This window comes from Canis lupus, chromosome 12 (assembly GCF_048164855.1).
Source record: "Canis lupus baileyi chromosome 12, mCanLup2.hap1, whole genome shotgun sequence".
NCBI classification, from domain to species: Eukaryota; Metazoa; Chordata; class Mammalia; order Carnivora; family Canidae; genus Canis; species Canis lupus.
Window position 1 is genome coordinate 26,368,842 of NC_132849.1, and position 12,127 is coordinate 26,380,968.

Sequence of the window (12,127 nt, forward strand, 5' to 3'; positions counted from 1 at the left end):
CTAGGGGTGCTCTGGATGGCTCAGTTAAGTGTCCAACTCTTAATTCTGGATAAGGTCATGATCTCAGACATGGAGTCTGCCTAAGAGTCTCTCTCTCCCTGTGTCCCTCTCCCCTTGCTAGTATGCATTCTCTATTTAAAAAAAAAAAAAAGGGGGATCCCTGGGTGGCGCTGCGGTTTGGCACCTGCCTTTGGCCCAGGGCGCGATTCCGGAGACCCAGGATCGAATCCCACATCGGGCTCCCGGTGCATGGAGCCTGCTTCTCCCTCTGCCTATGTCTCTGCCTCTCTCTCTCTCTCTCTCTCTGTGACTATCATAAATAAATAAAGATTAAAAAAAATTTAAAAAAAAAATAAAAATAAAAATAAATAAAATAAATAAATAAATAAATAAATTAAAAAAAAGATTTTTTAGAAAATAAATGAGTCTAATTTAATGGGAAATTTTCAAGAATTTGAGAATTCCATCTCTGTCTAGATAGAGAAAGCTGGGAAGACTCTCAAGACAAAGCTGGATGAACTACAAAATAACTTTTCCTGAACCTGTCAAAAATAGGTTACAAAGCAACAAAGTAGCATGAAATGAAAACAAAGACTCACTTCCAAGCTAAATTAGCCCTGCATGAGGTGGCAGACACCTTAGAACCAATTAAGGAAAATTCAGTTAAAATATTTAATAAATTGATGATGTCCAAGCATGGGTTAGTTGACAGCACAGAACCTCAGGAGCCACAGGCACAATGGTAGTTCACATCCACTTTCAGTCTTAATTGAAAGTGGGAGAAAAATTTTGAAACACATACAAAGAATGTTTTCATTGGCTCATCAAACACAGCTGAGGAAAGAATCAACACACCTGAAGTCAGTAAAAGTTACCCAAACTAAAAAATAAAGAATAAAATAAAACAAAATATGCAAGAGCTATAAGTGATAACAAGTGGTCTAACATTTGTGTAGCTGGTATTCCAGCAGGAGCTGAGAGAAAAAACATAAGTGCATAAAGAAAGAATGGCTGAAAATTTTCCAAAAATAATGAAAAATATCAAACCACAGATCTAAGAAGCTTAAGAGAATTCAATATCAAAAACAAAAAAAATAGAATGTAACATGACACCATACACCTAAACACATATTTAAAATATTGAAAATCAGGGGTGCCTGAGTGGCTCAGTTAGTTAAGCCTCCAACTCTTTCTGCTCAGGTCATGATCTCAGGGTTGTGAGACTAAGCCCCATATCAGGCTTTGCACTCAGCCAGGAGTCTGCTTGAGATTCTCTTTCTCCCTCTGCCCTTGCCCCACCACACTTGCCCCTGCCCACACATGTATGCTCTCTCCCACTCTTTAAAATAAGTCTTTAAGGGGATCCCTGGGTGGCTCAGCTGTCTAGCGCCTGCCTTCGGCCCAGGGCATGATTCTGGAGTCCCAGGATCAAATCCTGCACCAGGCTCCATGCACGGAGCCTGCTTCTCCCTCTGCTTGTGTCTCTGCTTCTCTCTCTGTGTGTCTCTCATGAATTAATAAATAAGATCTTTAAAAAATAAATAAATTTTAAAAATAAAATAAAATAAGTCTTTAAAAAAATAAAATTGGGACGCCTGGGTGGCTCAGCAGGTGAGCATCTGCCTTCCGTTCAGGGTGTGATCCTGCGATCCTGGGATTGAGTCCTGCACCAGGATCCCCGAGGGACACAAGAAACAATATTTTTAAAAATATTTAAATAATAATAATAATAAATAAAATAAAATAAAATGCTGAGAATCAGAGTCCAGGGACACAAGCCACTAAAACACAGACTTAATAAGATTACAAAATGCTTCCAGTACCCCACATCTTCCCACTACACCAACAGAGTTCCAGGATAATAATGAATTAGAGCAGGGATCCCTGGGTGGCGCAGCGGTTTGGCGCCTGCCTTTGGCCCAGGGCACGATCCTGGAGACCCGGGATTGAATCCCACATCAGGCTCCCGGTGCATGGAGCCTGCTTCTCCCTCTGCCTATGTCTCTGCCTCTCTCTCTCTCTCTCTCTGTGACTATTATAAATAAATAAATAAATAAAAATTTAAAAAATAATGAATTAGAGCTAAAAGAGAAGCAAAGTGATTTTTATCCTTTTTAGATAAAGGAGTTTTTATGGATGCCCAAGATAACAAAGGAGATAAAAACAAAGGACACTAGAATACCTTTAAGCCTATAGCACCTATAGCTACAGCAAACATTAACAAAGCCAAACTCCTAGACTGATTAACATAAAATCTCATACTGAAGACCAATTTACCTCAGTTCCTATTACCTCATATATTATGTCCAGAAGACCAATTTACCTCAGTTCCTATTACCTCATATATTATGTCCAGTTTTTAACATAAAATTACACAGCATTCTAAAAAGCAAGAAAAAGCACAGTTTGAAGAAACAAAGCAAGCATGAGAACCAGGATTAGATGTGACACAGAGACTAACAATTTGTGGCTATGAAAAAAAAAAAAGTAGGTATTATTCAAGAAAAGATGGATAATGAAGGCAAATACAGGGATGGAAACACAAAGAATCAAAAGGAAATGCTAGAAAGATAAAACATAACATCATAACAGAAATGAAGAATACCTTTGATAGGTTCATCAGTAGATAGGACATAGCCAAGGAATGAATCAATGAATTTGAACCACGATAGAAACTTCCTAAATTGAAATTTAAAAAGAAAAAAATGAAAATGAAGAGAAAAGAATGTCTAAGAACTGTGGGACGATTTCAAAAGATGTAATACATAATTGGAATACCTGAAGGAGATAAAAGAGGAAATGAAACAGGAAAAAATACCTGAAATATTGATGGTTGAGAACTTTCCAAAATTAGTGACAGACACCAAACAAAGATCCAGGGGGCAAAGACAGAAACTAGAATAGTAGTCCAAACAATGACAACTAGTGATATCATATTCAAACCGTACAACACCAAAGCAAAGAGAAAATCCTGGAAGAAGACAGAAAAAAAAAAAACCACTTTACCTATAGGAGAACAGGATTAGAATTACAAGACTTCTTGTTAAAGACCACCCAAGCACAAAGAGAATGGAGATATTTAGGTATTGAGGGGATCCCTGGGTGGCTCAGCTGTTTGGTGCCTGCCTTTGGCCCAGGGTGTGATCCTGGAGTCCTGGGATCGAGTCCCACATCGGGCTCCTTGCATGAAGCCTGCTTCTCCCTCTGCCTGTGTCCCTGCCTCTCTTTCTCTGTCTCTCTCTCTCTGTCTCTCATGAATAACTGAATAAAATCTTTTAAAAAAATTGAAGTATTGAAAAAAATCACCAACCTAGAATTTTAAAGATACATAATTGATACGCAAAAAATGAGATAAAATGAATCATGTAAAATGCTTAATTAAAACCATACAAGGCAAAAAAAATATTTTTAAGATGGGAGAAAGTAACAAGTAAGTATAATAGATACCAATTCCAACACTGTAGATGTTGATGCAGCTGTATCAATAGTCATTTTAAATGTAAATTGTCTAAATAAAACAACTAAAAGACAGTGTGCCAGAGCTGAGTGGGAGAAGATAAAAAGCAAGATCCAACTATATGTTGCCTACCAAAACCCCATTTCAATACAAAGACTAAGATTAAAGGTTAAGGCATGTAGAGATATACCATGAAAACACTAATCAAAAACAAGCTGTGGAAAAAAACAAAAAACAAACAAACAAACAAACAAACAAAAAAAACCCAAGTTGTGGGTACCTAAGTGGCTCAGTCAGTTAAGCGTCTGCCTTCAGCTCAGGTCATAACCTCAGGATCCTGAGAGTGATGCCCACTTCAGGCTCCTTGTTCAGCAGGGAATTTGCTTCTCCCACTTCCCCCACCTGTCATTCCCTCTCTCTTTCTGTCTCAGATAAACAGAATCTTTAAAAAAATTAAAACAAGCAGTACTCCTACCTCCAATATATTAAAAATTAATATGAGTCAAAGACCTAGGTATGGGAGCTAAATCTATAAATTCTTAGAAAGTATCAGATTTAGCAATGGATAATTAAAAATGTCCCAAGAGCATGAACAAAAACAGAAAAATACATTAACTGAACCTCATCAAAATTAAAAACAACTGGGATGTCTGAGTGTCTCAGCTGGTTAAGCCTCCACTCTTGGTTTCAGCTCAGGTCATGATGTCAGGGTCCTGAGATTTAACCCTGTGTTGGGCTCTGTGCTCAGTAGGGAGTCTGCGTCTCTGCCTCTCCCTCTGCCTCTCCCCTCACTCATGCTCTCTCAAATAAGTCTTCAAAAAACAAAATAAATAAAAACAAATATGTAAAAGATATTATCAAGAAAGTACAACGATAACTTATAAAATAGGAGAAAATATTTGCAAATCATGTATTAGTAAGAACTTACTATACATAACTCCTACAACTCTATAACAAAAAGCTCAATTAAAAATTGTGCAAAGGACATAGACATTTCTCCAAAGAAGATACACAAACATCTAACATGCACATGAAAAGATATTCCACTTCACTAGTCATTAAAGAAATGCATATCAAAGCCATGAGTTACCACTTCACACCCAGGAGATAGACTATCCAAAAAAATCACCCCCAAAACCTTGTTGGCAAGGATGTAGAGAAACAGGAACTCTTGCATGTTGCCGGTGAGAATGTAAAATGGTGAAGCCATTGTAAAAAAAAAAAAAAAAAAAGTTTTGGAGTTTCTCAAAAAGGTAAATAAAGAATTACCATATGACCCAACAATTCTACCCTTAGGTATATAATACCCTCCAAAATTGAAAATAGGTACTCAAACACTTAAGAAAGAAATGGTAACAGTTCTCAAAATAAAATCTTCAAGAAAACACGAGGGATTATTTCTTAATTCTAAGAGACCAGCATTATTCTAACACCAAACCCAGATGAAGACATTACAAGAGAGGAAAACTACAAAGTAGTATCTCTCATGAACACAGAGGCAAAAACCCTCTACAAAATGCTAGCAAACCAAATGGAAAAATATATTAAAATAATTATAAACCATGACTGAGTGGGATTTAATGCAAAGCTGGTTTAAGATTCAACTGATCACTGTAATCCACCATATCAGTAAGCTAAATAAGAAAAATCATATGAATTGGCACAGAAATTTTGACAAGACCCAAAACCAACTCACAATAAAAACTCTCAGCAAATCTGAATAAAGGGAAACTCCTTCAATTTAATAACTTAAAAAAATCTGCAACTCCCGGGGCACCAAGGTGGTACAATTGATTGAGGTCCAACTCTTGATTTCAGCTAAGGTCATGATCTCAGGGTCATGAGATCAAGCCCTGAGTTGGGCTGCACCCTCAGTGTAGAATCTGCTTGAGATTCTCCTTCCTTCTGCCCCTTCTGCTAATGCTCATGCTTGTGCTCTCTCTCTCTCTAATAAGTCTTTAAAAAAAAACTCTGCAATCCCAACTACACCTAACATCATAATTAATGGTAGGAAATTAAAAGCTTTCACCTTAAGTTTGGAACAAAGCAAGAATATCTCTCTTTACTCCTGTTAATATATAAAAATTGACTGTTTTCCAATATACCAGTAATAACTGGAACCTGAAATTGGGGGGGGGGTACCTTTACAATACCACCAAACAAACCAAAAAACACATAAGTATAAATCAAACAAATATGCATAGGATCTACTGAAAAACTGTAAAACACTGATGAAAGAAACCAAAGACATAAATAAATGGACAGTCCATAGTCACAGTCCATTTTCATGGATTGGAAGACTCAACAGTAACACATCAATTCTTCTCAACTTCTGTGATTCCAGGTCTCAGGATGGGGATATACTAATCACACTGCTATAGACAGAATGTTTATGTCCCCCTCCTCCAAATTCCTATATTAAAACCTAATCCCCCAGTGTGATAGTATTTGAATGCGGGGCCTTAGGAAGTGATTGGGACAAGGGTACAGAGCTCTCCTGGATGAGTTTAGTGACTTTACAAAAGAGACCCAAGAAAGCTTGATTCATCCTTCTGCCATGTGAGAACACAGTGAAAAGACAACCATCTATAATTAGGAATTAGGTCCTCACCAGACACTGAATCTGTGGGTAACCTTGATCTTAGACTTCTTAGCCTCCAGGACTGTGAGAAATAAATTTCTATTGCGTTACAGCTACCTAGTCTACTATTTTGTTACAGCAACCAGAGCAAGCTAAAACAGGTATATAGACAAAGCTAAGTTCCCTTCTGACTCTTGACCCTCAGCCACCTACCTAGCACCTCTCTCTAAAGGCAATCTCTATAAACTAGGATTTTGTGTATCCTTCAAGATTTCAACCATACATAAAACTAGAAATTCATCAAAAGGAACAAATAAAACTGAACTTAGGTCAAAATGTACCTTTTGTGATCACTGTCAGATGGATATACAAAAGAGGGACGAGAAGGCTATACTTTAAACGCGTAACTGTTCCCTCATCATCTCCACTTTTGTATTTGATAGGCACATTACTCTTACTAAGGGAGTTCAACACTATGCTGACTCAGTGAATAATAAAGAGAAACATGATCCTTGCTCTCAAGAAGCTTACAATTTTGCTGAGGGGACAAGATAGAGAAATATATTCTCCCAGGATAACCTTTTCTTTAATGTCTTCCCTCATCTCCTGAATTCTGTCCAAAAATTGAACTCTGTGTTTCCTTCCCCTCCACCATCAGTATCCCATCAAGTCTGCTCTTTTCCTGAATTCTCTCATTTTCAATTCATGGTACCAAACCGAGGAGAATGATGGGGTTGACTAAAGGTAAGGTTAAACAGAAACCTAAGAATCAGCTTTGCACTCTTATTCCACACCCAGTAGATCAGCAAATTCTGGCCATATCTCCTAAATATCTCTAAAATTCATCCTACCCTTTCTATACCTGTATTTTCACTATTAGTTAAGACCAGCATCATCTCTCACTGGGCCACCAACTGGCCTCCATACCTAATTCTCTTCCTTACAATTCTTGCTCCAAACCACTATTCTGAATGCTCCCATCCTTAGTAGGCCTGGCACACAGGCCTTTGCTAATCTACCCTGTATCTACCCTCTGCAATTTTATATCTGACACTCTCATCACATCCCCCGGTATCCCACCTAGATTTCATAATATTTCATCCTCTAACCACACTTTAGTTTTTTCTGGTACCTCCAATCTATGCTCCACATCTCCACACCTTGCACATGCATTTTACTTTGCTTGGGATATCCCCTCTTCTCTAATTCTACAACAAATCACCCAGCTGACTAATGCCTCTTGCAACAAGATCTAAATAGCCTCTTTGACCAGGTCTTCTTCCCCACTCTGAACAGTTAATCATTCCCTCCACTGTGACATCAAAGACCTTGTATATACTTATATCACTGCCCTTATTTACTCTAAAATATAGGTAGTTATTCACATGCCAATCGCCCCCAGTAAACTAAGTATTCTTTGATGTTGTCATCCAGTGTCTTATTTTTGAAAACCTGTGTCCAACTCAATACACACTACAATATCTCAATAAATGTTTATTGTATGAACCAAGTAAATGAAGTTTTTTCTTGATCTCAACCTCCGCATCTCATTTTCTTTTTTTCTGATAGAAACGCACAAACATGAGGCATCACTTAATCTGAGTCATATGATTTAGGAATTGTGATGCCATGATTGTACTACTCCGAAGGCTAAATCAGTGAAATCCCTAAGTAAAGACAGCACAATTTTCAACTTTCCAGTGGAACCTCAAGTCCAACAGAAGAATCTCTTTCCAGCACAATCTCATGTTCTCTTCATTCCCATCACAACACAGTCACAGCTTTCTAAGTAAATTACAAGACTCCTTCATTCTTAATAGGCCAATCTACTCTTCACTTGGGCACTTTAAGGTAGAACAAGTTTCAACACTAAAATGTCTCCATTAATGGATCAGAGATGCCTGGGGGCAAGGACATTAGTCTGTAAGGCTCTTAAATAACTATGTTTCCCTGAAGAATCCCTTGAAACACTGTTATCTTAGGGCCTTTTGGCTTTAGGAATATTTGACTTTATTCTGACCATTATTCAATTTACCATATTCATTCATATTCAACATTATTTAGCACCTACTCTGTACTTCATACTCTTACGATGTGTGGGAACACCACCCAAAATGTATCTTACTTGCCTGACTTGTGACCATGGCTCAAATGTGGCACAGCTGCACCTGGCCCTTGCTCATCCTATGCTTGGGACTACGACCCACATGCCCTCTTCTTCCAGCCCCAATGTGGAAGGCATACTATAAATTTATCCTAACTCAAGAGTTGCCCAGCTGAGACTATAGCATTTTGTCAATTGTCTCCTTCCTTCTCTCTTCTCCTCTGCCAATATTATCTTTTAACTTCCTTTACTTAGCTTAACTTCTTTTATAAAGCTAAACATTTTCTTCCTTCTCTCTCTTAAAAAAATGCCAAATTAAAAGACTAAAATGTCTGACATTATGTGTCTTATTCATACATGTCTCCCAATACTTTATCTGTGTGTCAGCAGCTCAATAGAGGAAAAAAAAGTATTTCTCATTCCTGCCTTATTGGCACTTTTCGGAACTACAAACTCAATACTAAATCATTGTGGAAGGTGATAAAACACTTTCTTTGGTCATAAATCACGTTGTAAAGAGAACTTGGTAGAAGTTAAACCTTAGGCAAACAGAAACACTGTCTGACAAATTAGAACAAGATACAATCAAAACTCAAAGGTTAGCCTGAAGTACTATGAGGAGGAACTCGAAGAAAATCGTGGGCAGGCTATCTCCAGCACCAATTAAACTCAATAATCTAAGGGGCGTCTGGGTCGCTCAGTGGTTGAGTATCTGCCTTTGGCTCAGGGTGTGACCCCAGGGTCCAGGAACCAAGTCCCACATCAGGCTCCTTAAGAGGAATCTGCCTCTCCCTCTGCCTGTGTCTCTACCTCTCTGTGTCTCTCATGAATAAATAAATCGAATCTTAAAAAAAAAAAAAAAAAAAAAGTGAATAATCTAATACTAAAGATCCCACTAAACAGTCAAGAACCAAATTACAGGAAGATGAATGGAAAACATGATAGTAAAGGGCTAAATCATTTCTGATTACCTCAGTCTGGGAGTAATAACTCCAACCTCTGAGCTCCTATAACTGTTTATCATAGTACCCAATCCAGACTTGTTCTTGCAATGCTTATCTTACTTGCTAGATGATACACTCCTTGGCTGTTTATTTCATCTTTATGATATCTCACTGGTAGGCATATATTTTTAAAAGATGTATTTATTTCAGAGAGAGAGAGAGCGCGCGCACAAGCATCAGGGTGGGGGAGTAGGAGAGGGAGAGAAATCCAAGCAGAGAGAAACCCAAGGCGACTCCGAGTTGAGTGCAGAGTCCTGTACAAGGCTCAATTTCATTACCCATGAAATCACCACCTGAGCCGAAACCAAGTCCCAAGTGGATGTGTCACCCAGGTGCCCCCTGCCAGGCATATTTTAAAGATCAATCTCATGCACTAACCCTAAAGTTTTCTGGTATTGATTCACTTTCCTAGGTAGGCCACCCTACTGGAAGAGTATTCTGACATCATGTTCTTAGCAATTATATTTATCATTTAAAAGTTACACAAGTAACACATACACAAGAGACCAGTTTAAGTAGGAATAAGTCTGTTTTCCCAGAATCATCTCTTATTTCATAAATGGCAAAGCTAAGGTCAAACACTGAAAGAAAATAATCTCTAGGGCAGCCCCAGTGGCCCAGTGGTTTAGTGCCTGCCTTTGGCCCAGGGCGTGATCCTGGAGACCTGGGATGGAGTCCCACATCCGGCTCCCAGCGTGGAACCTGCTTCTCCCTCTGCCTGTGTCTCTGCCTTTCTCTCTCTCTCTCTCTCTCTCTCTCAATCTCTGTCATGAATAAATAAAATCTTAAAAAAAAAAAGAATCTCTAACATCAAAAATACACTTCTACAATAACAAGCATCTTTGAACACATATACACCACAGCATCTATATAATGCTCTACAGCTTACAAAGTAACCACACACTCTTACCTCATTTAAGCCCCACAATTTTTATTTTACCAGAGAGCAAAACTGAGTAAGTTGCCTACAGAAACTTTTATAGACCATGTACTGTCCTAGGATCTATGATTAACAAATATGACCAACATCAACACACGAAGTATGTGTCAGCAACCTCATGATGTAGGACATTGGTTTTTTTTAAAAAAAAAAAAAAAAAAAAAAAACGAAAAACATGCCTGCAGAAACTGAACAGGGGAGATCATTTATTAAATGAAGAATTTCAGGGCTGTCTTTCTTTTCTTTATGGATAAATTTGTACTGCGTGTTGTAAAGCTGTGCTTCTCAAACGTTAATGTTCACGCACCTCACTGAAGATCTTGTTAGAATTCAAATTATGATTAGAAAGGTCTTGGGTAGGGCCTCAGATTTCTAACAAGCTCCCAGGTGATGCTGAGGAGGCTGGTCTGCACTGGGGTGGCCAGGTTGTAGAATACATAAAGAATTAACCCTAATTAGCACCACTAGCCAAAACTTCACAGTCTGTCATCTTCCATGACACCGAAGTGAAACTATTAATCACTCCTATTTGACAAGACGTGAACTTTCCCTAGATCACGATGTTGGGGCTATGGGGAACCAGGATTCAAACTCAGAAAGACGGACCCTGCAGGGCACGCTTAACCGCTACACACTGTAGATCCCGGGATCTCAGGTAACAGGCAGATTCAAGATTCGAAACCAGGTCCAGAGTTCTCCTCGGTTCCATTCCCGCGAGTCGGGTCCGTACTACAATCAATGTCTGCAGTCGGTCCTGTTGTAGGACAGGCAAAGAGGAAACAGAGCCTCCCACTCCACTCCACTCCACACAGCGCGACCGAGCGGAGCGGCGGCGGCGGTCGCGGGGCTCCCGGGGACCACTCTCAGGGCAGCGGCAGGTCCCCGCGAAGGTCCGGAGACGGGCGTGAGGGGCGGGGCGTCAGCCCGGGAAAGGTTCCCGGCGGGACGTACCAAGGCGCACGGGGGACGGCTTCCCGGGGGCCAGGACCGCCTGGCTACCTCCGCGCCCACTGCCGGGGCTGAGAAACTCTTTATCTGGCCTTCGGCCCCCTTATGGAGTTCTGACGCAGCAGGGCTCTCTTCAGCCCCAGCCGCCTCCTTAGAGACTCCGCCTGCGGCCCCTCGGCCGAGTGGAAGGCCCCGGAAACGGGAGCCGGCCGGGAGAGCGCGGCCAGTTGCTTACGAACTCCTCTACACCCCACACGAACCCCCCGACTCTTTCGCCGTCGCCCTTACCAGCTCTTTGGGCGGCTTCTCCTGGGTTTTCCCAAACAGCCCCATGGCGCACTGAACTCGTCTGGCCCCCGCCGGCTTTCCGTTCCCTGCTCCCAGGCAGGTCACGGGCAGCCGCCTGGGCGGGGCAGGGGAAAGGAGAGGAGCCCCGACTCCCGGAGAAGGGAGCGGCCGCAGTGGAGGCGGTGCGCATGCGTCCGGCGCCTGCGCAGAAGCGGGGTTGGGCGGGGCTTGGTCGGAAAGGTGGTGGCGGTCGCGCATCTTCTTGCGGGGGACTCTATAGAGCGTTACGAGGAATTGGGCGTGTTTTAGTGAGGTGTGGAAGCGATTCCTTTGGAAGATACGGATTTGTCAGCTACACGTGGTGATTAGAGCTGCCCCTGATACTTCTCCTAAACCTGTACGTTGCACAGGAATCGGTATCTCCACCTAGACCACGTCCATTCACCACCACTTCCCCCAACGGCGTGTTTCCCGCAGGCGCGTCACAAGCAGCGAGCCAGAAATGCGCCTTTCTTCCTCCCACCAGACCTACTCCTTCCCTCTGTTGTCGCCACCGTCACCTAATCATTCTAACCTGGGCATCATCTTCTTTCCTCTTACCAAGTTCAACCACAGCAACTTTTCAACGCATTTGAACTCCAGCCCGCTTTGCGCCCCAGGTGTCACAGTGGTCAGGCCGTCATCATTTTCAACGTGGATGATTCCCACCTGGCATTTGTGTGTGTGTGTGTGTGTGTGTGTGTGTGTGTGTGTGTGTGGTCCTATGCGCCACATGGATCATGACCTTGATCAAATTCCCAAAGGT

At 41.0% G+C, this 12,127-nt stretch overlaps 1 protein-coding gene across 2 annotated transcripts in view; it reads right to left on the reverse strand.

The window, feature by feature from the left end:
* Positions 1 to 11,520, reverse strand: part of CHMP3 (charged multivesicular body protein 3) — a 57,592-nt gene extending 46,072 nt beyond the window's left edge. The window contains exon 1 of one of the 2 annotated variants that reach the window (XM_072770120.1): positions 11,323 to 11,520. In XM_072770120.1, the coding sequence (XP_072626221.1) occupies positions 11,323 to 11,367 (45 nt within the window). In that variant the 5' untranslated portion in view covers positions 11,368 to 11,520. The remainder of the gene's footprint in view (positions 1 to 11,322) is intronic. The other variant, XM_072770121.1, reaches the window with a different exon arrangement.
* Between the last annotated feature and the right edge of the window lie 607 nt (positions 11,521 to 12,127).